The 25002-nt window shown below is 45.8% G+C and overlaps 1 protein-coding gene across 3 annotated transcripts in view; it reads right to left on the minus strand.

The window, feature by feature from the left end:
• Positions 1-24750, minus strand: part of PGGHG (protein-glucosylgalactosylhydroxylysine glucosidase) — a 72377-nt gene extending 47627 nt beyond the window's left edge. For all 3 annotated transcript variants that reach the window (XM_073605274.1, XM_073605273.1, XM_073605275.1), the window contains exons 1-4: positions 24656-24750; positions 21370-21640; positions 13423-13630; positions 5848-6274 (exon numbers count right to left, since the gene is read on the minus strand). In XM_073605274.1, the coding sequence (XP_073461375.1) occupies positions 5848-6274; positions 13423-13630; positions 21370-21613 (879 nt within the window). In that variant the 5' untranslated portion in view covers positions 21614-21640; positions 24656-24750. The remainder of the gene's footprint in view (positions 1-5847; positions 6275-13422; positions 13631-21369; positions 21641-24655) is intronic.
• Positions 24751-25002: the final 252 nt, after the last annotated feature.

Here is a 25002-nt window from a genome sequence, read left to right on the forward strand (position 1 = left end):
CTATAATTAGCACGCACCTTCTGTGTTTCTGCCATGTGCTCTTCACCCACTGCGCCGAACGAAAAGGGGCATGGAATAGACTAGAAAGAATGTCAGGGGCGGGCGGAGTTACACGCAGTGAGAAAAAAACGTAACACGCGTGCGTAGTACGTATGATCTGTGAGCGGAGGAAGGAGTATCGGAGGCGCCGATCATGATAACGAAGGTAAGAGACAAACTTGGGCCTATACTGCTTCTAAATTGAAGCCTATATTGTAACAAGATTTGAAGAGTTTGGCCTGACATTAGGGTTTGTCTTGTGTTGTGTCTTGCAGAGAAAATGGATGGCTTCAACGACCACAATTTCCTCCCCCTGTTCATAGACAAATACAGGGAGCTGCCCTGTCTGTGGCAGGTGAGACACCCCCATTACAACAATAAACAAAAGAGGCAGGCAGCGCTGGAGAAACTGCTGGAGTTGGTGACGCCGGTGGTCCCCACAGCAACCATCCCCTATTTAAAGACCAAAATTGGTGGCCTGAGGAGCACTTATCTTAGTGAGCGCAAGAAGGTCACGGATTCCCAGAGATCAGGAGCTGCAGCAGATGACGTTTATGTCCCCAGGCTGTGGTACTATGAGAGACTGCGATTTCTGTCAGACCACACTGAAGTCAGGGAATCCCTCTCCATTCTTCCTTCCACTCTTCCTTCCACCCCAGCTGAGGCTTCCGATGTCCAACCTGGGCCTTCCAGCCAGGAAGAAGTGGAAGAGCCCAGCTTGAGCCAGGTATAGCATTCTTCTGCAGATTTCTGGTCAATAAATAAATGACGTTTACTAGATGTCATTATTGATCTCTAATTGCTGATTGTAAAAAGTGTTTTACATATCAATAGACAGTAGTGGGCACCAAAAATTGGGACAAGAATGAAAAACGCTGGGCTCAGAAGGATAGTCTGTTAGATTTGTTAACATTCAATTTGCAACAATCATGAGGTGACAATTGTGTGTGATTGATGAATCAAAAACTAAAACTATGTCCCTTTTTTATACACAGGAAGACCTCAGCCAGGAGGAGGCTGTGGAATGTGGCAGCCAGAAGGAGGCGGGGCTAAGTGTCAGCCAGGAGAAGCCTGGGACAAGTCGAAGTCTGACAGAATCGCAGGTTCCTCCCCTCCGCCTTCCATACAAAAGAGCGAGGAAGGCGACTCACATGCAGGATTCTGCGCTCAGGCTCATTCAGGAGGCTTCTGCGTCCCTCAGAGCCTTACCCACTCCTGAAGAGGCCTTTGCCTGCATGGCAAAACTGCAGGGCATGCAGGAGGGTCAACGCAAACTATGTGAGGACCTTCTGTATAAAGTCCTAAGTAAGGGGGTGAGTGGGGAACTAACACCCAATACCCACCTGAGTGAGTTGGCCCCTCCTCCTCCTCCTCCTGCTTCCACAACTCCACCACCAAAGCCACAGAGTGGAAGGAAGCGTGGAAGGAAGACCAGAGAGTGATGACCCTGGGTTCAGTCTGGTCTGACAAAAGATGCAGTCTCTTGTATGACCACAGCCTGGGGACACAGATGTCATCTGCTGCTTTCCGGATCTCTGGGACTTCTGGACCAGACTGCACTCCCTTATATTAGGAATCCTCAGGCTCCCAATTTTGTTTGAAAATAATTGATGTCTGCCCTGGGGGTCCAAGGCTTCACCCATTTCTGCTGTTTCTCCAGTGTTGCCTCGCTCTTTGTTTAGTTGTGAGCCCTTAATAAATGATTTTTTTTTTCTATTATACTCGCCTATGTGTGTTTTCATTCAAAAAGGACAGTTTGTTTCTGAGGATTCAGGTACATTTCAAAATACAATGTGAAATTAACAAGGGACACCAACACCAAACAATCTCCTACAGATTAAATAATACAACATATCAATGGTGTTGAGGTAACTTGACACACAAAACACACACAAAAATATTCTGGAGTAAAACTAAAAATAAAATAAAACAAAGATCAGCCTTGAAAAAAATACAAACCTAAAAAAAAAAAATAATCTGCCTGAAAAAAAAAAAATAAATAAAACAACACAAAAATAATGTTGTCAGATGTGGCAAATCAAAATATATTGAGGGAATCCCGATAAAGAATAAAGAAAGAAGTTTGTGAGAAGTCTGTGTGAATATGAGCAGCAAAACTACTTAATTCTTCTCACATTATAAAGAAGAAGAGAGTGCGCTGTATTAAACCATTTCTAATATTGCACCATGACGAAAGTGTTGTATCCGTTGCGAACGCTAACTTTACCAGACTGAGCTGTTCCGTCTCGGAATTTCTTCTGAGCATGCGTGGCACTTTGTGCGTCGGAACTGGCCACACACGGTCGGAATTGATGCGATCGGATTTTGTTGTCGGAAAATTTTATAGCCTGCTCTCAAACTTTGTGTGTCGAAAAATCCGATGGAAAGTGTCTGATGGAGCCCACACACGGTCGGAATTTCCGACAACACGCTCCGATCGGACATTATCCATCGGAAAATCCGACCGTGTGTACGGGGCATAACAGTACTCAGACACATTACATTTTTTTTCTGCCACTGAATTGAACAGTGTATGTGCTTTCCATGAAGATTGTGTAAAATCGTCAGGACACCAAAATTAACTGTGCAAGAATCAGAAAGTTCTTATATTTTACATGAATTTGAGTTCCTTGTAATACACTTAGTCTAGGTTCACATCTATGCGGGTGATGCGGTTTTCAGGCATGTTTTGGGGTGCATTTTTAAACGAGTGTTTTTGATGCGTTTTTGCATGCAGTTTTCATGCGTTTGGACTTTTTTTTCTCTTTAAACACACTGTATATAACTGATTGCTAAGGAGCGATCCGTCATCCGGAGACCCTTCCCCGGTGACGTTACAAGGGGGCAGGGTCTCTGGATGATGTCACCAGATGGCCACACCCCATGGCTATATAAGTAATGGCACACACCGAAGCTAACACAACAGAGAGAGCTAGCGTCGGGAGAAGACATCAGGAGGGAGAAGGAACTGGAAGAAGACAGCGGAGGGAGAAGAACCGGAGGAAGAAGACACGTTGGAGCTACGAGGGGAGACATTCTTCATTTTTAATAAAGGACTGTTTACTGTTTTGATTAATTTTTTTTACACTTTTTTGGATGAATAAGTAGGGGTACCAATGTACCCCATACTCATTCACATAGGGTGGAGTGCCAGGATCTGGTGTCCCCCTTGGTAAAGGGGGCTTCCAGATTCCGATAAGCCCCCTGCCTGCAAACCCCCACAACCACCGCCCACAGTTGTCGGGATGAGGCCCTTGTCCCCATCAAAAATGGGGACACGGTGCTGTATGGTGGGGGCGCTCGCTCATCCCCCCCCTTTCCTAACCTGCCGGGCTACGTGCTCGAATAAGGGTCTGGTATGGATTTTGGGGGGGACCCCACATCATTTTAAAATGCACTGTGGGGACCCCACATCATTTTAAAATGCACTGTATTTTCCTGTGTCAATGAAACTAGGATTTTTACAGTAAACAGCAGAGATCAACACTTAGCATAATCATCATTAGTGTTGATTTGTTTGACTCTTGGTATATGTAAAAAAAAAAAAAAGTTTTCCTGGGGTTTCATTTTAATTACCATCTTGACTGGTGGTTATTTAGGCTTAGTACAGATCAATTCAAATATATAATTCAAAAGTAATTATACTGTCTATGAAGGTAATTTCTTTACTAGCTACTGAACTGCAATACAGAATATATATATCATATCTCATTGAACTGCAGAGTAAGCAATACAGTGCTCTTGAAGTTCGACCTTGTGCCAGTTTAACTACCTTATTAACCCTGATTCATCAAGTTTTAATATTACCTTCAGCTGATTTTAATTCTGCTTATATTTTGCCTTGCATTGTTCCGCTTTTCCCTCCTAATCATCATGCTAATGAAGTATTTACTAATAATCTTTCCATTTTCGGTAATACCTTATTTTAGACATCATAACTGGGTCCTTATGCTTCTCTAGAAAGGAATGCAGGCAGATCATGGCTGGTGACAGTGGCCCAACAGGGTGCAGTACATAGCTTCCTGAAAACATAACAGTACCCCTCTTAGCAGCACTCAGCCCTGATGCAAGTATTGGGCTGGCTCTTAGGAGGACATATGTAAATATCAAAATACCTTGATTTGTAGATGCGAGTCTGCATGAGTGGATGTTCCTATGCAGGCTGTATCTGCATGTTGACTCCCTTAAGCAATGCCCATACGTGATGTTGAGCCTCCATGTCTGAAAGAACTGATTGTAGCACCCTTGTCCTAAACAGGGCTGCTAGTAAATTTAGCTGTACTGGGTAGTAGCTAGCCTGACTAATTTGTAGTCTATTGATCAAATGGGTTTCTCCTAAGCCTGGTGTTAACTGTGATTTCTCCCTTTTGTCGATACGTGGCACTGTTACCTTTGGCTTCAGTGTGATGAATTATTTCAGGTTATGAGTATATATACTTTTCTCAGCCAATCAGCAAGAGTTTCTTTGGGCCGTGGAGGATGCTGGAAGAGGGTATTTATTCAGAGAAGGTTAGGTGATTGGGATTCTTTACACCCGGGCCGTGGCCTGGGTGGGTGTGCGTGGAGCAGCAGCAGAGGTGTACGCCAGAAGCCTGAGGCCTAACCACGTGTAAAGGTGCTCGGCCTGAGGGGAGCCTAATTGTTGCCGGGAGGCATGGGAGAAGAAGTTGCCAGAGGGTCAACCACTCTTGTTGCCAGAGGCAGGTGAAGAGGGATGGAGTTTTGCAGGGTACCAGAGGAGACTCTTTATCAGTCGGGGACTGTGAAGTGGCTGGGAAAGCTTCAGGAGAGAACTCATCCAAGTACAGCAACTGTGAGTAAAGCTTGAGGAATCCAGCGGGTAGCTGTGAGCTAAACTTGAAGAAGTACCGCGGGTAGCTGTGTGTGTGTTGAGCTTGTTGCTATAGGAGACAGCAGTTGCTACAAAATACAGATTGCTGCATTCAGCTTAAAGGCCCTTAAAGGCCCTTTTTCTGTATTGCTGTCTGCCTAGTTCTATTTTTGTCTAAGGAGTCTACCTATTTGCTACTGCATTTGCCTAAGAGTGTCCTGTGCCCTACCCCTCTCTCCCATAGTTCCTGTTAAGAGAAATAAAATCTCTTTGTTCATTTTTAAAAGTGACTGACGCCCATCTTTCCACATTGCACTACACCCACCATGCCTAGAAACCTGCAACCTGAGGAGGAATGTAAGCCCTCCCAGACTCTGGGGGTCACCACCAGGCCATCTGTGTCCCATTGAGGAGATTTTCTTCACTTCCTGTCCCATAGCCAAAGAGGAAGTGAGAGGAAATCCTTGCAAATTAGGGATTTCCTTGGGGACCCCCAAGTCACCAGAACCAGTGTCCCCATTGAAATATTTCCCCTATATTACTTTTCTGGGGACAACCCAAAATTTGTGATTTTCTTTTACTTTCACTTTCAATGATATGTCAACTATCAATGGTAAATATTACAAATAGAGAGGGTGAATTTCCTTAACGGGGACACAGACAGCAATAAAAATTGACAGGTGTTCTAAACCTTGTCCATTTTATCCAAAACAAAAAAAAAAAATTTTGCCTTAAGTTATACTTTAATTAATGAAAGGGATTTAGAAAGGAAGGAAACATCTAAAATAAATAGATTACCAAGGTTCTGTTTGTGTGACACAAAAAAGCCAGGCAATTCTGAGTCTACTGTGCTAAAGCTGTTCAGCATCTGATCAAGAGTCAGGGGAAAATGATTTCCGAAGCTTGCCATAACTCCCTAATTTCAGAGTTTTTTGAAGGAAGCACACCATGCCTGGTCACTTCATAACTAGACATACCTGATCCCAGAAAACATGACCCCAGTAATCTTCATTTCTCTGACCATTAGAGAGACCTCCAGGGCTAATTCCATCGAACTTTTCATCACAGCCCAATGGTGGTAAGGCGCTCAGGAGATAATAAAGACAGCCATAGACAGCCTGTCTGAGAGCCAGAGATGCTTCCATTTCTATCCAGCATCCCTCCCATAATTGTGTCCATGCATCTTCATGTGAGAGGTACAGCCGATTCTCTTCAACCAGACTAAGTCCCTCTGAATATTTCTCCTTCACCTCCTCTTCTGTCTCGGCTACTGCTGTCAAGAACACCCAAGACTTCTGCTCAGAAGGCATGACTAGAAACTCCGGGACTGGAGTGTAGATCATATGGACAGACTTTAATGGACAAGATTTTACCTCTGGGACTTTCGTGCTTCCATAGACATACCTAAATAAAACAACAATATAGAACGTTTAAATTAAAATTACTTAGATTTTCATCAGATAACTACTTTGAAACACTTATTTTTATCTGAAACAGTAAACCACCATGAATATGTGTAGATTAAATTCATGAATTGGATCTCTCATGGTATTAAAGGTCAAGAGACAGCTCAGGTACAGTGGATATTTTTTATTATACAGCGAATGTTACTGAGACCTAAGTCTTTTAATTAAAGCTGGGACTTAATCAAGTGACTGTACGTTAGAACTAAAACAAATTATTTAATGAGCAAATGTGTGCAAATTACAGTGAACTGATAATTTGCCAATTTAAAACGATGTCCCATAAAGCTGATTTCCAGGGAAAGAAAGGAATCAGAATACTGAGTCGGACATCTATCGATTTGAATGACATACACGCTAAGATCCATCTCTCGTCTGGTAAGAGTTTGCCTAAGAAGGGGTTTTCTCACACACCTCCCCTCTTTACTCGAGCACGTGTGGTGTCTGGACTCCTTTTCTTCTGGTAACAGCTGTTCTTTCTGGAAAGGTTATTTTAGAAGACTGCTTTCTCCTAAAAAGATGTTTTTCTTTTTCAAAAGGGACTTTTTTTCTTTTTCAAAAGGACATTTTATCCGTTTTCCTATCAAATGAATGTGTTGATCTTAATAATAATAACTACAGTTCATGGACTTTCATTGATTTTATGTGTTTGATGGACTTTTATTATTGATCATTTTTGTTTATGAACGTATTTTATTTATAAGCACTGCCCGAGTCCACCGGACTTCCTTGTTATATACCAAAAAATTACTTTAAGATAAAATCAACATCCACAAATCTAGGCAGCTTAGACAGTCTTGCAGAGATTTGAGAACCCAATAATGCTTAATCAGCGACATTGGCATCAGGGGCTTGATAGCTGCTGCTAATCCAGGGCTGATTAATTTTGACAAATGTCAGCCGGTCAACAGAGTTTGTGGACAGACGCACTCATTTATCTGTCATAAAACCCCAGGCAGCCCTGAATGCCTGTTTGGAAAGCATGCTGGAGGCAGGGCAGCTCAATTGCATACTGGGCAAGTTCTGGCCAGTGGTCTACTCTCATGAACCAGAAAACCAGTGGCTCATCTACTGGCTCTCCATGTCTGTTTGTGCCCCTAGATAAAATTACACCCTCTCATGCAGACGCAGCCGATGGGATGTTGAAGCTGACAGCCCTGGGTGCCGAGGACCAAAATATTTTTGAAATGCATCACTGAGGCGGTACTCTTCTCCACCTCTCCTCCTTTGACCAACAGAAGACTCAAAACTAGCTTTTCCACTGTAACCTACCAGATTCTGGAAAGGTGTTACATAAACTCCTCTTTAAGTTGTCCTCAAGATATTTCATCCTGTGCTCCCTCTGCGAGGGCAAGATGAGATCCGAGACTTTCCCCTTGTAACGGTGGTCAAAGAGGGTTGCCAACCAATAATGATCCTTGTCCTTGATGCCACAAATTCTCTGGTCCTTTTGCAAGCTTTGAAGAATAAGGGAGTCCATGCACCGCAAGTTTGCGGAGGTATGAGAAGCAGAGTCCTTGGGGTTATTAAGGATTACAGTATCTGGAACTACCTCCTCCCAGCCACGCACTACTCCCAAGGTTTCTGGGGACTGAAAACCATCCCTTAAGGTTTGACGTATGTCTTCCTCTGCTTTAATCCTCCAAAACTGCCAGAAACCTCCTCCTCCCTCTCCTTGTGTGTTTTGTGGCTTCTCAAGAATGGTCTCTGCATAAAGCAGGCCTTGAGAGGAAAGGAAGTCCTCCTCTTCCTCCCGCTGCTGTGCTTCAAGTGCCCTGTCTATATTGCCATGCAGAGTATGCTCCAGCAGGAACACAAGAGGGATTGTGTCACTGATGCATGCATTGTCAGGAGTCACCATCCTTTATCAGCAGCCATTGGCGTGGGAAAAAAAAGCTGAGGTGCCCTGAGCCTGTCCTTGTGCCATACTCACACAGGTACTTGTTGACGGCCTTCTGCTGCATGTGCAGCCACTACAGCATTACCAAAGTTGAGTTCCACCTGGTGGGCATGTCACAAATCAGGCAGTTTATGTGCAGGTAGAATTCACACTGAATTTTAGCCAACCGAACCCTGGCTGTGTATTACAGCCTAAAATGGCTACAGACACTTCTGGTCTGCCTTAGAAGATCTTGCAACCCAGGGTACCTGTTTAAGAAATGCTGCACCACCAAATTGAGGACATGTGCCAGGCATGGCACATGTGTCAACTTTCCCTGTCGAAGGGCGGACAGGAGGTTAGTGCCATTATCGCACACCACCATTCCTGGCTCAAGCGTCCGTGGTGTGAACCACCTCTGGGCCTGCCCCTGCAGAGCTGAAAGAATTTCTACTCCAGTGTGGCTCCTGTCTCCTAGACCAATGTTTCTCAACTCCAGTACTCAAGTACCCCCAACAGGTTTTCAGGATTTCCCTCAGATGTAACAGCTGTGGTAATTACTAAGGCAGTGAAACTGATCAAAACACCTGTGCAAAATAGTGGAAAGCCTAAAAACATGACCTGTTGGGGGTACTTGAGGACTGGAGTTGAGAAACATTGCCCTAGACAGACCAGCTGAAGCACTGCATGGCATATTTTAGTCTGACTTGTTGAATGACCCCTTGAATACTTAGAGGTACTGGTGGTTCATTGGACAATCCAGCAGACCTCGCATTATCACCACCAGCTGTATGGTCGTGGCGGCAAAACAAGCTCCAGCACTGAGCCCCCTGCATCCTTCCTAGTTGCAAGCAGAGTTACCCAGTGTGATGTGAACAAAATATATCATCTCTGACCATGCTTGCTGAACCACGTGTCAGCATTAATGTGGACCTTATGGCTGACTGCCTTGCCCAATGATGTCAAAACATTGCCTTCCATGGTACAGAGCTTTAATGGCCTTACGTGCAAAAAAAATAGCAACTGGGAACCTGCCATTGTGGTACAGCACGTTCTGCAAATTCACGGAAGAGGGCAGAATCCATCAGAAGGAAAGGCAGGAGTTGTAAAGCCAGCAATTTGGACAAGCTTGAATTTAGACACTGGGCATGTGGGTGGCAGGGAGTGTATTTTTTTTTTTTAGATGCAGCAGCTGGGACAGAGAAATCTGCTATCATTTACAGCTGGTGGTGTGCTGCTGGCAGATGTGTTGCAAGGACCTGTGACACCCTTTGCTATACAATCATCTCTGTCACTAGAGGCTGCTGAGTGGTCACGAGATATAGCGGGGGTAGACATGAATGCTGAGGTAGAGAAGAATTATGTCCTTGTGTGTGGCTTTCAGGTGCTCTTGCCAGCATGGTGGGAGGTTAAATACCTTATCAAGCATGTGATACCCAAATGGCTGGTGTTTTTGCTCTTGCAGCAGAGATTGCACATTGCAACAGTGTGATCGGCTGCACTAGTGCTAAAAAAGGCCCACACAACTGAGCTGTGGGAAGTGGGCTGGAAAGAACAGCTCCACATGGGCGTCCGCAGAACTTTTTTCAGAGGGGGCATAATTTTAGAGTCACCCATGCACTGCCCCTTTTCAACAATGTCATTATCACATTATCATAGTCAGAGACTGCAGACATAGTACAGTCCCTGGGATATGTAATGGATAAGTAATGTATAATGGCCAACAGGTCCTCTTACCAGACCCAGCGAAACTACAGCAGTGATCCCTCCAGCTGGACAGTTGCTCACTCTGGGTTCCCCGGGGGCGACTCTGGTCAGTAGTGTAGCATGCCTGTACCCTGGCAGTGGCTCAGTCTTTCTCTTTCTGGTGGCGCTGGGCAGCGTGGCTCTCTCTGGTGGAGCTGGACAGCATGTCTCTCCAGTGGCGCTGGACAGCATGTCTCTCTGGTGGTGCTGGGCAGCGTGTCTCTCTGGTGGCGCTGGACAGCATGTCTCTCTGGTGGCGCTGGGCAGCGTGGCTCTCTCTGGAGGTGCTGGACAGCATGTCTCTCTGGTGGCGCTGGACAGCATGTCTCTCTGGTGGCGCTGGACAGTGTGACTCTCTCTCTGGTGGCGCTGAGCAGCATGGCTCTCTCTCTGGTGGCGCTCGGCCGTGTGGCTCTCTCTGGTGGTGCTGGGCAGTGTGGCTCTCTCTCTGGTGGCGTCGGGCAGCGTGGCTCTCTCTCTGGTGGTGCTGGGCAGTGTGGCTCTCTCTCTCTGGTGGCACTGGGGCAGCGTGGCTCTCTGGTGGCACCGGGCAGCGTGGCTCTCTGGTGGTGCTGAGCAGCGTGGCTCTCTCTCTGGCTTCCGCCCAGCACACTCCTCATTCTTTGTCCTGTAGCACGCTTTCCTCTCAGCTCTTTTCCAGGCTGCAGTCTCTCAATTTCTCTCTTGATTGAGCTGTAGCCTCATTCCAGTGGAAAATGGGGCCACCAATCTTTGGGGCTACATGTTCCATGATGCTCTCCTCTCCTAGTCTCCTTTGATTGGCCCTCAGTTATGGCCAATGGGGGAAGGAACAGAGCGGGCAGGAAGTTGGGTGGGGAACCTAGTGAAAGCCGCCCTGGCAGCTGCGGTGGATGGCGCACTAGTGTCAGCTTAGGTCATAGAGGAGGATGAGGAGGATGAGGATGGTTTAGTAAGCCCGACTGAAGACAAAAAAAAAAAAAACACGCAGCAACCAAAAAAAAGGAGTATACAGCACAAAATGTTATGTAGTGCTGTGTTAAACACTGCACTACACTAACACACTATACTGACAAACTATACTAACACTACACTAACACTCCTACACTCATAGTCACAATAAGTAAACACACTAACTCGCTAGTAGCAAACTGAGCCTTGCTCTATCTATCTCCACTCCAACACAATGCAAAAGCTTCCAATGGGAAGTTACCTTTTATAGTGTGGGGTGGGACTATGAGCACTGAGCTGTGATTGGAGAAAGTCATCATCATTTTTTCCAATCAGGCCTCTGACAGTGCTCTGGTGCCCTTAATTAGGGCCTTAAAATGCACTTGTGCATTGTGGGACACTCGGAAGTCTCAGACACCCTGCAAGTTCGGGTATTCGCCAGACGGGCCATACTTTTGTTTGGCTCAAGCGGTTTGCCCAACATTACCAGTCAGGCATCTGGATGGATCCTGACATCATTGTCAGGATCCCTGCAGAGCATGGACCTGCTCTTTGATGCATCTGACAAGAGTTTAGCCCGCTATTGGCTAGATCTAGGTCACAGATGTGCAGAACTAAGTGCACTCCTGTGACCAACATGAGAAGTATGGCCAAAAGAGACCTGGAAAAAGCCATTTTACTTACCCGATCCTCCACTCTCTCAAGCTACCTCCAGGTTATAAGTCCAGTCCCCATAGCCTCTTCTCCTCCATGCTCCTGTGTTTGCAGGTCCTCTGACATTAAGTCAAATGCAGAGCCCACAGCCCAGAACTGGAAGTGAAAACACCAAGGAACAGTCCCCTGACAGTGTAGGGGAGTGGAGGCTCACTGGCTGTGATTGACAGCAGTGGGAGCTAATGGCTCCCACTGCTGCCAAAAGCCAATCAGGAGTATGAGTCTCCAGACAGCCAAGGCTCTTGTGGACATCTCTGGATCAAGAGGGGGCTCAGGTAAGAATCAGGTGGGGCTGGGGGGGCTGCTGCACACAAAAGGTGTATGGACGCATATGCTCCATGTGAATAAGGCCTAATAGTCATCATGTGGACCGAATAGCGTGAAAGAGGAAATGTCGGGTAATTAAAAGAGAAGTATGGGAATTTTATTCATGAATCATACTTACCTAGGTAGATGCTGCATCTGTCCGCCATAGGCTCTAAGGCTGAGAACCGAGTAATCAAACAGCCGATCACTCAGTTCTCAATGCTCCCTGAGCAGAGAGCTAGTGGCTGTCAGTCTCTGGCTCTCTGCTTTGTCCCTCCCTCCCCCAGTGCTCACTGAAACACTGGGCTGTGGAGGAGGTGGGAGTGGCCAGACTTTGGCTGCATTTCTTCTTTACTAAATTCTTTAATCTATCACACAACCTGTCTCTCTGCTGGTGTTTGGCATTACTTGCGACAATTGATAAATGTGCCCGTTTATGTTGTTAACTCACCCTCAAGGGCCCAGGCAGGCTCTTCCTCAGCCCAGGCCTTAGATCCAGGCTCTTTCTTCCTGAAGCTGGAAGGTCCTTCAAGCACACCTTTTCCTAGTCCAGAGGGCCTCCAGACACCCCCTCCCCTAATCTGGGACCTCCAGGCAACCCCTCACCTAGTCCAGTATCTCCCTTGTACCCCCTTATCCAGGGGCCTTTGCCACACCAACCACCATTTCCTAGTCAATGGCCTCTGCACCCACCCCCCTAGTCAAGGCACTCCTCTCCTAGTCTAAGGCCCCCTTTACAGCCCGCCCAAAGTTAAGAGCCTCCTCTGCACCCTGCTCTCCGAAACCAGGTCCTTTATAAACCCCACTTTTCAAGTCCAGGGCCTCCTCTACAGCCCCCAGTCCAGGGCCTCCGGTGTACTCCCCTCCTAGTCCAGGGCCTCCTCTGCACCCTCCCTGTCCAGGGCCTCCTCTGCATCCCCCAAGTCCAGGGTCTCCCCTGCGCCCCCCCCCGATCAGGGCCTCCTCTGCATCCCCCAAGTCCAGGATATTCTCTGTGCACCCCCCCCCAGCCCAGGGCCTCCTCTGCACCCCCCAGCCCAGGCCCTCCTCTGCACCCTCCTAGTTCAGGGCCTCCTCTGTATCCCCCAAGTCCAGGGGTCTACTCTGCGCCCCCCCCAGGTCAGGGCCTCCTCTGCATCCCCCCAGCTCAGGGCCTTCTCTGCACCCCCCCAGTCCAGGGCCTCCTCTGCCCCCACCATCCAGTCCAGGGCCTTCTTTGAAGCCTTCTCTGAGATGCCTCACACAGAAAAGACATAGGCTGTTTGGGCACTGGGCAGGACTAGGAAAGAGACCTGCCTGTCCATTACACTTGAATGGGCAGCGGTGACACCCTGAGAGCAGCGGTTCCCAGTGCAGTGGAGGGCGGAACCCCTGGCGGCGCTCCCCTTAGTTTCGGCCCTTCATATGACTTCATATTCTACCGATCTCAAATTATTACATGGCATTAATAGTTAGCTGGACAAGCTCATATATGTATTAAACAGTTACCTGATCAAGAACTTCATTATACTCACTGAGCATTGCAGTAGTCAGGACCTCTCTGAAGATCTATATCTTCACTTACTGCCTTAAATTGTGTTTGAAGATTGACATTAACAGGACTGGAACCCCTTGTGATCTTTAATGATATAATGTTGACCAAGAGATGTCTGTGGAAACGATGAGCAAAGATCTGCTGGGTAGCTGTAAATGAAGAGCACTGGATGGAATGGCTGAATGTACCTAAAAATGACCAAGAACATAATGTGTGATGGAATGCATAGCAGTAGTGGAGATATAGCAAAAGCAATAGCGATAAGCCATCCTTCTTATGAAAGCACTAAGCATCATTTAGCTGTGAAAATCAGTTAAACAAGCTTTTGCAAAACAACATAGACATCCAAGTTGAAGCAAAAATGAAATCTAACATACGCCTTGTTCCAAATTATTATGTAAATTCTATTTCAGTGTCACAAAGATTAAATATTTTGTTTTTCAGTTTAACTATGGATGGCATTGTGTCTCAGGGCTCTTTTGATCACTGAAAAAAATCTTAGACACCTGTGATAATTAGATTGCCAGGTGAGCCTAATTAAAAGAAAAACTACTGAGGCTGGGTTTACACTAGTGCGACAAACGCTCCGACATTGGGAGCTCATGTCGCATGATGTGTGCAAATCAATGTTTCCCTATGGAGGCCGAATTAACTGGTCAGACACAAGTCGGTCCGACTTTGCAAATGCTCCCTGCACTACTTTGGTCCGACTTTGATCCTACTTCAGCTCATTGACTATCATTGAAGTCGGATCAAAGTCGGATCGCCGTCTTGCATGATTCGACTTTGGCATGCGACTTGTGCTCAGATGATCTTGAGGGGGAACTCCGCGCCAAATTTTAAATAAAAAACCAGCATGGGTTCCCCCTCCAAGAGCATACCAGGCCCTTCAGTCTGGCATGGATTATAAGGGGCACCCCCTACGGCGCAAAAATGGCTTGGGTTTCCCCCTTTAAATCCATACTAGACCCTTATCCGAGCACGCTGCCCGGTCGGTCAGGAAAAGGGGTGGGGACAAGCGAGCACCCCCCCTCCTGAACCGTACCAGGCCGCGTACCCTCAACATGGGGGGGTGGGTGCTTTGGGGCAGGGGGGCGCCCTGAGGCCCCCCCACCCCAAAACACCTTGTCCCAATGTTGATGAGGACAAGGGCCTCTTCCTGACAACCCTGGCCGTTGGTTGTCGTGGTCTGCGGGCGGGGGGCTTATTGGAATCCGGGAGCCCCCTTTAATAAGGGGGCCCCCAGATCCCGGCCCCCCACCCCATGTGAATGTGTATGGGGTACATCGTGTACAAAGTGTCAATAAAATAAAACACACTAGACAGGTTTTTAAAGTAATTTATTAGGCAGCTCCGATTGGTCTTCTTCTGACTTCGGGGGTCTCTTCCTTCTTCTCCGCGGTCTCTTCCTTCTTCTCCACGCTCTCCGGCCTCTTCTCCGCGCTCTCCGGTATCTTCTGCCAGGCTCCTCCGCTATCTTCTGCTCTTTTGCCCGCTCTTTTGCTAGCGGTGGCCCGGTCTTCTCCGCCGTCTTCTTCCCTCTTCTCTTCTTCCGATGTTGACACAATACTCTCTCCCGCTGTAATGACGTGTGTGCGTTGCGCAACGACTTATATGTCTTTATAGGTGAATGGGTAGGGGTACGATGTACCCCATACTCATTCACATAGGGTGGGGGGCCGGGATCTGGGGGCCCCCTTATTAACATCAACATGGGGACAAGGTGCTGTGGGGTGGGGGGGCCACAGGGTCCCCACTCCCAATCCTGACCGGCCGGGCTGCATGCTCGGATAAGGGTCTGGTATGGATTTTGGGGGGACCCCCATGCCGTTTTTTCGGCGTAGGGGGTGCCCCTTAAAATCCATACCATACCGAAAGGCCTGGTATGCCCTTGGAGGGGGAACCCATGCCGGTTTTTTATTTAAAATTTGGCGTGGAGTTCCCCCTCAAGATTCATACCAAACACAGTGCCTGGTATTGGTGGGGATCCAAGTTGGGCCCCCGTTCATCGAGAGTCGGACCTATGACGGCTTCAAGTCGCGGGGCAAAGTCGGATCCAAATTAGGACGGCTGTCGTGTCGCACCAGGGTTAACCCGGCCTAAAGGAGGGTGTTCCACATTATTAAGCAGAGCACCATTTTCAAGCAATATGGAGAAGAAAAAGGATCTCTCTGCTGCCGAAAAGAGTGAAATAGTTCAATGCCGGACGAGGTATGAAAACATTAGATATTGTACAAAAACTTAAGCGTGATCATCGCACTATTAAGAGATTTGTGGCTGATTCAGAGCACAGACTGCAGCTGCTAAAACACCATTACATAGCAGCACACAGATATTTGAAGCTGCTGGTGCCTCTGGAGTCCAACAGACATCAAGGTGTAGAGTCCTCCAGAATCTTGGAACTGTGCATAAACCTTCCATTTGGCCACCTCTAACCAATGCTCACAAGCAGAAACAGCTGCATTGGGCAGAAAAATACATGAAGACTAATTTTCAAACAGTCCTGTTCACCTACGAGTGCCATGCTACTCTGGATGGTCCAGATGGATGGAGTAGTCCATGGTTGGTGGACGGCCACCCTGTTCCAACAAGGCTGTAACGTCAGCAAGGCTGTGGTGGAGTCATGTTTTAGGCCGGAATCATGGGAAGAGAGCTGGTCGGCCCCTTTAGGGTCCTCGAAGGTGTAAAGATGACCTCTGCAAAGTATGTGGAGTTCCTGACTGACCACTTTCTTCCCTGGTACAGAAAGAAGAACTATGCTTTCCGTAATAAAATCATCTTCACACATGACAATGCACCATTTCATGTTGCAAAGAATACCTCTGCATCAATGGCTGCTATGGGGATAAAAGGAGAGAAAGTCATGGTGTGGCTTCCATCCTCCCTTGACCTAAATCCTATTGAGAACCTTTGGAGCATCCTCAAGCAAAAGATCTATGAGGGTGGGAGGCAGTTTACATTCAAACAGCAGCTCTGGGAAGCTATTCTGACATCTTGCAAACAAATTCAAGCAGAAACTGTCCAAAAACTCACAAGTTCAATGGATGCAAGACTTGTGAAGCTGCTATCAAATAAGGGGTCCTATGTTAAAATGTAACTTGATCTGTTAAAATGTTTAAAAAGTTAAAATGTTGTTCAAAGTTTGATTGAAATAGCTTTTGATTTCAGTAAATGTGCTGCAAACACAACAAATGACAATTTTAACCACTTAAGGACCAGCCTCATTTTGGATTTTAGGTGTTTACATGTTTAAAACAGATTTTTTTGCTAGAAAATTACTTAGAACCCCCAAACATTATATATGGTTTTTCTTCTAAGACCCTAGAGAATAAAATGGCAGTCATTGCAATACTTTTTTTGCACCATATTTGCGCAGCGGTCTTAAAAGCGCACTTTTTTTGGAAAAAATTAACTTTTTTGAATAAAAAAATAAGACAACAGTAAAGTTAGCCCAATTTTTTTTTTATTTTGTGAAATATAATGTTACGCCAAGTAAATTGATACCCAACATGTCACACTTGAAAATTGCGCCCGCTCGTGGAATGGCCTCAAACTTTTACCCTCAAAAATCTCCATAGGCGACGTTTAAAAAATTCTACAGGTTGCATATTTTGCTGTAAAGAGGAGGTCTAGGGCTAGAATTATTGCTCTCGCTCTACCGGTCGCTGCGATACCTCACATGTGTGGTTTGACCATCGTTTTCATATGCGGGTACTACTCGCATATGCGTTCGCTTCTGCGCGCGAGCTCGTTTTAAACATTTTTTTTTTTTTTTTAATCATTTATTTTACAATATTTTATTTATTTTTACACTGTTTAAAAAAAAAATGGTGTCACTTTTATTCCTATTACAAGGAATGTAAACATCCCTTGTAATAGAAAAAAGCATGGCAGGACCTCTTAAATATGAGATCTGGGGTCAAAAAGACTTCAGATCTCATATTTACACTAAAATGCAATAAAAAAAAGTCATTTAAAAAAATGACATTTGAAAAAATGTGCCTTTAAGAGGCGTGAACGGAAGTGACGATTTGATGTCGCTTCCGCCCAGCAGTGTCATGGAGACGAGTGGGCGGCATCTTAGCCTCACTCGTCTCCAGACACAGGATGGAGACGGATGCGATCGCCTCCGCCTCTACCGACGGCTCCAGTAAGCGGCGGAGGGCACCGGATCGTGGCGGGAGGGGGGGCCCTCTCCTGCCACCGATAAAAGTGATCTCGCGGCGAGTCCACCGCAGGGACCACTTTTATCTGAAAGCTGGCCGCCGCACGAAAACGGGGATACTGGGGTTATGGCAGCTAGCTGCTGCCATTACAACGATATCCGCCGCCAAAGTTTGGACGTACATCGTCGTGCGGCGGTCGGTAAGTGGTTAAGTTCTTTACAACCTATAAAGTGTTTTGAAACTTACTGTGCGTAATAATTTGGAACAGTGCATTGTAAGTTTTTTATTTTAAAAACGGTTATCATTAGGAGGTTTGTTCAATAAAATTTGAATTGTACTCTTAAAGTGGAAGTAAACCCTCCTATCTTTTTCAGCCAAGGAAGCTGCCATCTTGGCCTCTGTTTGATTTATAACTGCCATGATGCTGCACATGTGATCCGTTATGACACCAGCCATTGGATGGTTTGACAGTTTGGTTGAGAGCACAACCAATGGGAGTGTTACATTCCTGGCATTTGCCGGAAATGTACCTTTTTTTGAAATGGTTAAATGGATGGGTTTACTTCCGCTTTAATAGTTGATAACATGAGAATTATGCTGACTGTTGTTTACATCAATTATTTAGGTAAATGAGAAAAATATAATTGGCATAATAATTTGGAAGAGGGTGTATAATTGGTTCCAGTGCCTTTACCTTTTCTCGGCTGAAGGGTAAAGTACCGAAGGCCTCAGTGGTGTTCAAGTCTTTGTTTTCAACACATTCATAGCTCACACCTTGTAAGAAGTTCTCTTGTTAACTGAAACATCATGTCGGACTGCTTTAAGTTATCTGAGTGGTCATAAAGAGAATTTCAAGGAAGCCTGCCATATGTTCTGAGTATCTGTCCGCAAACATGTATGGAGCCAGGGAAGTGAAAACCTAATTGGAATACTTGCCTTAGGTCAACTATTTGAAAAGTGTTAGAAGGAAGTCTTTAATACAGTTCATGTATTTATTTAGTGGCATGCTCCCTTTAATAGGATCTCTCATTGTTTTGGACCATTGATGATACAGTATCTCATATTTGGCCATTGTTTGTGCTGCATTGTTTTAAATATTTTGTACAACCAAAACTAAATTACCAGATTCAGGGATATAGTGATGTGATTCACACACAAGCTTCTCTTTTCACCCAGAGACATCAGCAGTATGTTCCAATCTCCCTCGGTAATGGCCAGTAGACTCATTGTTGTTTACTTACTAAAGGCAAATCCACTTTGCGCTACAAGTGCACTGCAAGTGCACTTGGAAGCATGGGCATCCGCAGTTAGGGGTAAGGGGGGGTCAGGTGCCCCCCCCCCCTCGGAATCAGGGATTGGATCTTAAATTCAGCACAGTTGAGCCGCTATCGGGGTGCGGGCAGCCCGCACCCGGGTGTTACCCGCCAGTGATGTGACACCATCAAGGTGCTGTCAAGCCCCCCATCAGTGTAGTGTGACTGCGGGCTCTTTTCCCTGCTCAGTCCAGCAGATAACTCGGTGGTGCTGTGGCAGGAGAAAGGCGAGCTGCGAGCTATCAGAGGTTTCCCCTGCTCGCCTCCCCTTTCTCCTGTCAGGGAAAAGAGACGGCGGCTCTCACTAGGTTCCCTGCCCAGCTTCCTGCCCGCTCTGTTCCTTCCCCATTGGCCATAACTGAGGGCCAATCAAAGGAGACTAGGAGAGCATCATGGGACATGTAGTCCCTAAGGAGGAGGCTACAGCTCGATCAAGAGAGAGATTGACAGACTGCAGCCTGGGAAAAAAGCTGAGAGGAAAGAGTGCTACAGGACAAAGAACGAGGAGTGTGCTGGGCAGCAGCCAGAGAGAAAGCCACGCTGCCCAGCGCCACCAGAGAGCCACGCTGCCCAGCACCACCAGAGAGAGAGCTACACTGCCCAGTGCCACCAGAGAGAGAGCGCCACACTGCCCAATGCCACCAGAGAGAGAGCCACACTGCCCAGCGCCCCCAGAGAGCCACGCTGCCCAGCACCACCAAAGAGAGAGCTACACTGCCCAGCGCCACCAGAGAGCCACGCTGCTCAGCGCCAGAGAGAGAGCCACACTGCCTAGAGCCACCAGAGAGGCATGCTGTCCAGCGCCACCAGAGAGACATGCTGTCCAGCGCCACCAGATAGAGAGCTACCCTGCCCACTGCCACCAGAGAGAGAGCCACACTGCCCAGTGCCACCAGAGAGAGAGCCACACTGCCCAGTGCCACCAGAGAGCCATGCTGCCCAGCACCACCAGAGAGAGCCACGCTGCCCAGCACCATCAGAGAAACATGCTGTCCAGCGTCACCAGAGAAACATGCAGCCCAGCGCCACCAGAGAGAAATGCTGTCCAGCGCCACCAGAGAGAGCCACAGTGCCACCAGAGAGAGAAAGACTGAGCCACTGCCAGGGTGCAGACATGCTACACTACTGACCAGAGTCTCCCCCGGGGAACCCAGAGTGAGCGATCGTCCAGCCGGAGGGATCACTGCTGTAGTTTCGCTGGGTCTGGTAAGAGGGTCTGTTGGCCATTATCCATTACTTATCCATTACTTACTGTACTACATCTACAGTTTCTGACCATGATAATGTGATAATGACATTATCAAAAATGGGCAGTGCATGGGTGACCCTAAAATAAATGAAAACTCCAACTGGCAGTGTGAGCATTTCTTGCAAAGGCAAACAGATTAGGTAAGTAGCTGAATCAAAACGTTCATTCAGCACTCTAGCATTTACCTAAAACCGAGCCATGACTCTTTAATCAGTTAAAGGGTATTTCAACCCTCAAAAAATAATGTATTACAATTTACCAGTTCATAGATGTGGTGGCTCCATTAGTTTCCACTTTTCATGCTTTTGTTCTTTTAATTACACAAGGTGATTCTGCCAGTAATATACTTTCTTTCCTAAGGTGACAACTCCATGCACTCCCTGAACTGTACATATGGAAGAGCAGTGTTGTCACCCCTCCTGATATAACCAAAAACACCTCCCCCTCTCCTCATCTCCATTGCATTGCTTGCAGTTCCCAGAAGATAGCTGAGTAAGCTGACAATGTGTGTTTGAGATTCCAGTTCTATTTTCTGAATTAATTATGACAAAAAAAAAAAGCTGATTAGTTTCTGTGCACAGCTGCACCAGATTTTGCACTCTCTAGTTTTAGTAAATCAATCCCTGTATATATGTATTAGACCCCTTTCACACTGGGGCTCTTTTCAGGCGTTTTAGCACCTGAAAAGCACCTCTCAAGCCACCCCAGTGTGAAAGCCTGATCGCTTTCACACTGGGGCGGTGCGCTTGCAGGACGGGAAAAAAAAGTCCTGCAAACAGCATCTTTGGGGCGGTGCGGGAGCGGTGTATACATCGCTCCTCCACCGGCCCTGCCCATTGAAATGAATGGGCAGCGCTGCTGAAGCACATGCAAAGCGCTTTGGCAGCCCCACAAAATGGGCATCATTAACTCTTTCCTCAGCCACTAGCGGGGGTTAAAAGCTCCCCGGTAGTGGCCAAAACGCGCCGCTATAAGAGCGGTAAAGCGCCACTAAAACTAGCGGCGCTTTACCGATAACGCCCGCTGAGCAAAGACACGGTGTATATGCTGTATTTTCCATCAGAAGGATAAATAAGGCATATACACACATAAGATACACTATCATATTGGCATAAATAGGCTAAAATGATAATACCACCAACAGGACATATATAGATATAGACATCTTGTCCACAAGGAAAAGCTGAAACATACATTACCAGTTCTAATATTTAGAGAAAAGCTCTCATCCATAATTTCTTCTTTACTTATGGCAAGCTGGATGTCGAGAGGGCTTGGGACGTTTGCTCTGTGACAGTCGCCTACTGACCCATTGTACACTCCATTCACATGCAGGACATCTCCGTAGACCCTTGTTCCTAGATATCCATTAGTCATGGTTGCCATTAGACGAGAGTCCGAAGGTAATGATTTGTTAGAGAATATCCAGGGACCTTCTTCCATGTTTAGTGATGTTATCTTGTTAGTTGACTCCGTAAATATAAAAGAAAAAATGGTACCCATTTATTATCACAGTCAAACAATATATTTCTCAAACAGCTTTAAATATCAATAGCTTATGAGACATTCAGACAGAAAATAGTTGCCATACTGTATATTTGGCTATAAGAAGAGTGGTTTGCCATCCAATTCAGGTGTTTTCATCTGATGTGCCTTTGGAATACCCCTGCCTGTTATGTCTGCTGTCTATCTGTGTTACTGACCTCGGCTTGGACTCTTAAATAGATTCTGCCTATTAATTCTGTACCTCGTTGCCTGCACGTTGACAACTTCTGCAAGTCTCTGACCTATATCCTGCTCATAATTTGGTGTCTTCCTACCTGGCTGTTACCAAACTTGGCTTGTGACCCAGCTCTCGGGGGTCTCCTCATCACTGCGTTTCAGCTCACCCGACCAGCACCAAGTTCAAGTCTACAGTATCAGCTTCCTGGCACCTGCACACTTTCCATTGCATTGTCTCAAAGTCCAGGGGTGCTTGGACCAGAGTTTTGCAAAAGGAGAAGCCTGGGAACACCTCACCTTGATCTGTGCTGGGTCCTGTTATAATGACGAGGTCAGAGAAAGTGCTGTCTGTAGCATCATGTGTGCACTCCAAAAACAGTTGTATGGTATTACTGTACCTGCACTGCCAGAACTGCTACACTGTACCAGGATACTCGCCCTGCCAGAAATAAGACCAATAAAGGAAACATACACTGTATTACCAAAAGTATTGTGATGCCTGCCTTTACATGCGCATGAACTTTAATGGCATCCGAGTCCTAGTCCATAGGGTTCAATATTGAGTTGGCCCACTTTTTGCAGCTATAACAGCTTCAACTCTTATGGGAAAGCTGTCCACAAGGTTTGTGAGTGTGCCTATGGGAATGTTCGACCATTCTTCCAGAAGTGCATTTGTGAGGTCAGTGGACGGCCTTCCCAGAAGAGTTGAAGCTGTTATAGCTGCAAAGGGTGAGCCAACTCAATATTGAACCCTACAGGCTAAGACTGAGATGCCATTAAAGTTCATGTGCGTGTAAGGCAGGTGTCCCCATACTTTTGGTAATATAGTGTATATTAGAATGACTTCTTGACATGACATTAGATTGCCTTCTGTGGCTTAAATTGTACAGGAATAACTTAGGCTCCATGCATACTAGCGGTTTTTTAAGCTCTTAGAAGCTATTATGAGCATGTTTTTTCCTAGAAGCTAATAGTGTTATCTTATGTGTCCATGAACACTATTTGATGCTAGAAGTGTTTTTCAAGCTTCAGCGTTTAGGAGCAAAAAAAAAAATTGTTTTTGCAAAGTATTTAGGATCGTTTTCCCAGCCGAAAAAAACGCTAAACACCCTTAAACGCTACTAAAATGCTCCTAAAAGCTTTTTTTTTCTTCATGTGCTGTAAAAAAAATGCTAATAAAACTCTTTAACCGGTTCCTGACCGCCTCACGTAGATATACTTCTGCAGAATGGCTCCCCTGAGCGAAACCCCGTACGGGTACAGCTTTCCCTTTAAGAGCAGAAGGTGCACGTGCCCGCTGCACGGCGGGGGGACCCAATGCGCATGGCGGCGGGCGCGATCGCGTGCATGAGAGCCAGCATGGGGATTTGTGTGTGTAAACACGCAAATCCCTGTTCTGTCAGGGGAGAGGAGACATATCGTTTGTTCCTACTAAGTAGGAACAACGATATGTCTCCTTCCCCAGTCAGTCCTATCCCCGTAGAGTTAGAACACATCTAGGGAACACACATTTAACCCCTAGTGTTAACCCCTTCCCTGCCAGTGACATTTACACAGTAATAAGTGCATATTTATAGCACTGAGGGCTGTATAAATATCAATGGTCCCAAAAATGTGTCAAAAGTGTCCGATCTGTCTGTCGCAATGTCGCAGTACCGCTAAAAATCGCAGATCACCGCCATTACTAGTAAAAAAAAAAATGCTATAAAAATGCCATAAATCTATCTTTCCCATAGTTTGTAGACACTATAACTTTTGTGCACACCAATCAATATACTAGCCCTAACCCTAACCCTAACCATCTAACCCTAACCATATTTATAGCACTGATCGCTGTATAAATATCAATGGTCCCAAAAATGTGTCAAAAGTGTCCGATATGTCCGTTGCAGTATCGCAGTACCGCTAAAAATAGCAGATCACCGCCATTACTAGTAAAAAAAAAAAAAAATAATGATAATAATAAAAATACCATAAATCTACCTTTCCCATAGTTTGTAGACACTATAACTTTTGCGCAAACCAATCAATATACGCTTATTGCAATTTTTTTTTTACCAAAAAACATGTAGAAGAATATGTATTGGCCTAAACCGATGAAGAAATTTGATTTTTAAAAAAGATTTGGGGGTTATAGCAAAATGTAAAAAATATTGTTTTTTTTTTTTTTAAATTGTCGCTATTTTTTTGTTTATAGCGCAAAAAATAAAAACCGCAGAGGTGATCAAATACCACCAAAAGAAAGCTCTATTTGTGGGGAAAAAAGGACGCAAATTTCGTTTGGGTACAGCATTGCATGACCGCGCAATTGTCGGTTAAAGCGACGCAGTGCCCAATTGTAAAAAGTGCTCTGGTCAGGAAGGGGGTAAAATCTTCCGGGGCTGAAGTGGTTAAAGAATGGGAAGAATGCAGGCATCTGTGACATCATCTTTCAATAACATAGACAAACAATCACATTTTGGGTTTTAAATGATATTATAAATCTAATAGGTCCTATAAGCACCAGCTCCAGCACCCCAGTGTTCCTAATCTCTGCAACGTTCTATGTCGAGTGTAGCTTTAAACATCTTGTCTGTGTTATAGTATATGAGACTGTGCTGGGCTGGGTCTGCTCTCTTCCACTTTTATACCTTGTTTCTGATTTCTGACCCCCACCCTCCAACACAAACAGGAAATGGAAGATTTCCCCTGTATGGGTCTCGTCTCCCCACCTCTACTCATCTGATTGGGTGCATTGCCCTCTGATCTATAGATATTACTCACTCAGCCCTCTGTGCAGCATGGAAAGTACAAAGTGTGGCAGACTCACAGGACAGGAAGGAAAGCTTTTTTTTTTTTTTTTTTTTTTTTTTTTTTAAGAAGTTTGAGGAAGGGAACTTTCAGCACAGCAATGACTGGGGAAGCTCAGAGAAGATCAGCCACATTTGCTTAAAATAAACCAGGATTTTTTTCTCTTCTCATTTGGTATATATAACACTAAAATAAAAATCTGAATCAGATGATTATTTTCAAGGTGACATTTGAACATTAGATAATAAAAGGACTGTCTGGCCAGAAGGAGGTGGCATTTTGCTTCTTATTGATTGATTTTGAAACAAAACAAGCAAATT

The sequence above is a fragment of the Aquarana catesbeiana genome, linkage group LG11 (assembly GCF_042186555.1).
Source record: "Aquarana catesbeiana isolate 2022-GZ linkage group LG11, ASM4218655v1, whole genome shotgun sequence".
NCBI classification, from domain to species: domain Eukaryota; kingdom Metazoa; phylum Chordata; class Amphibia; order Anura; family Ranidae; genus Aquarana; species Aquarana catesbeiana.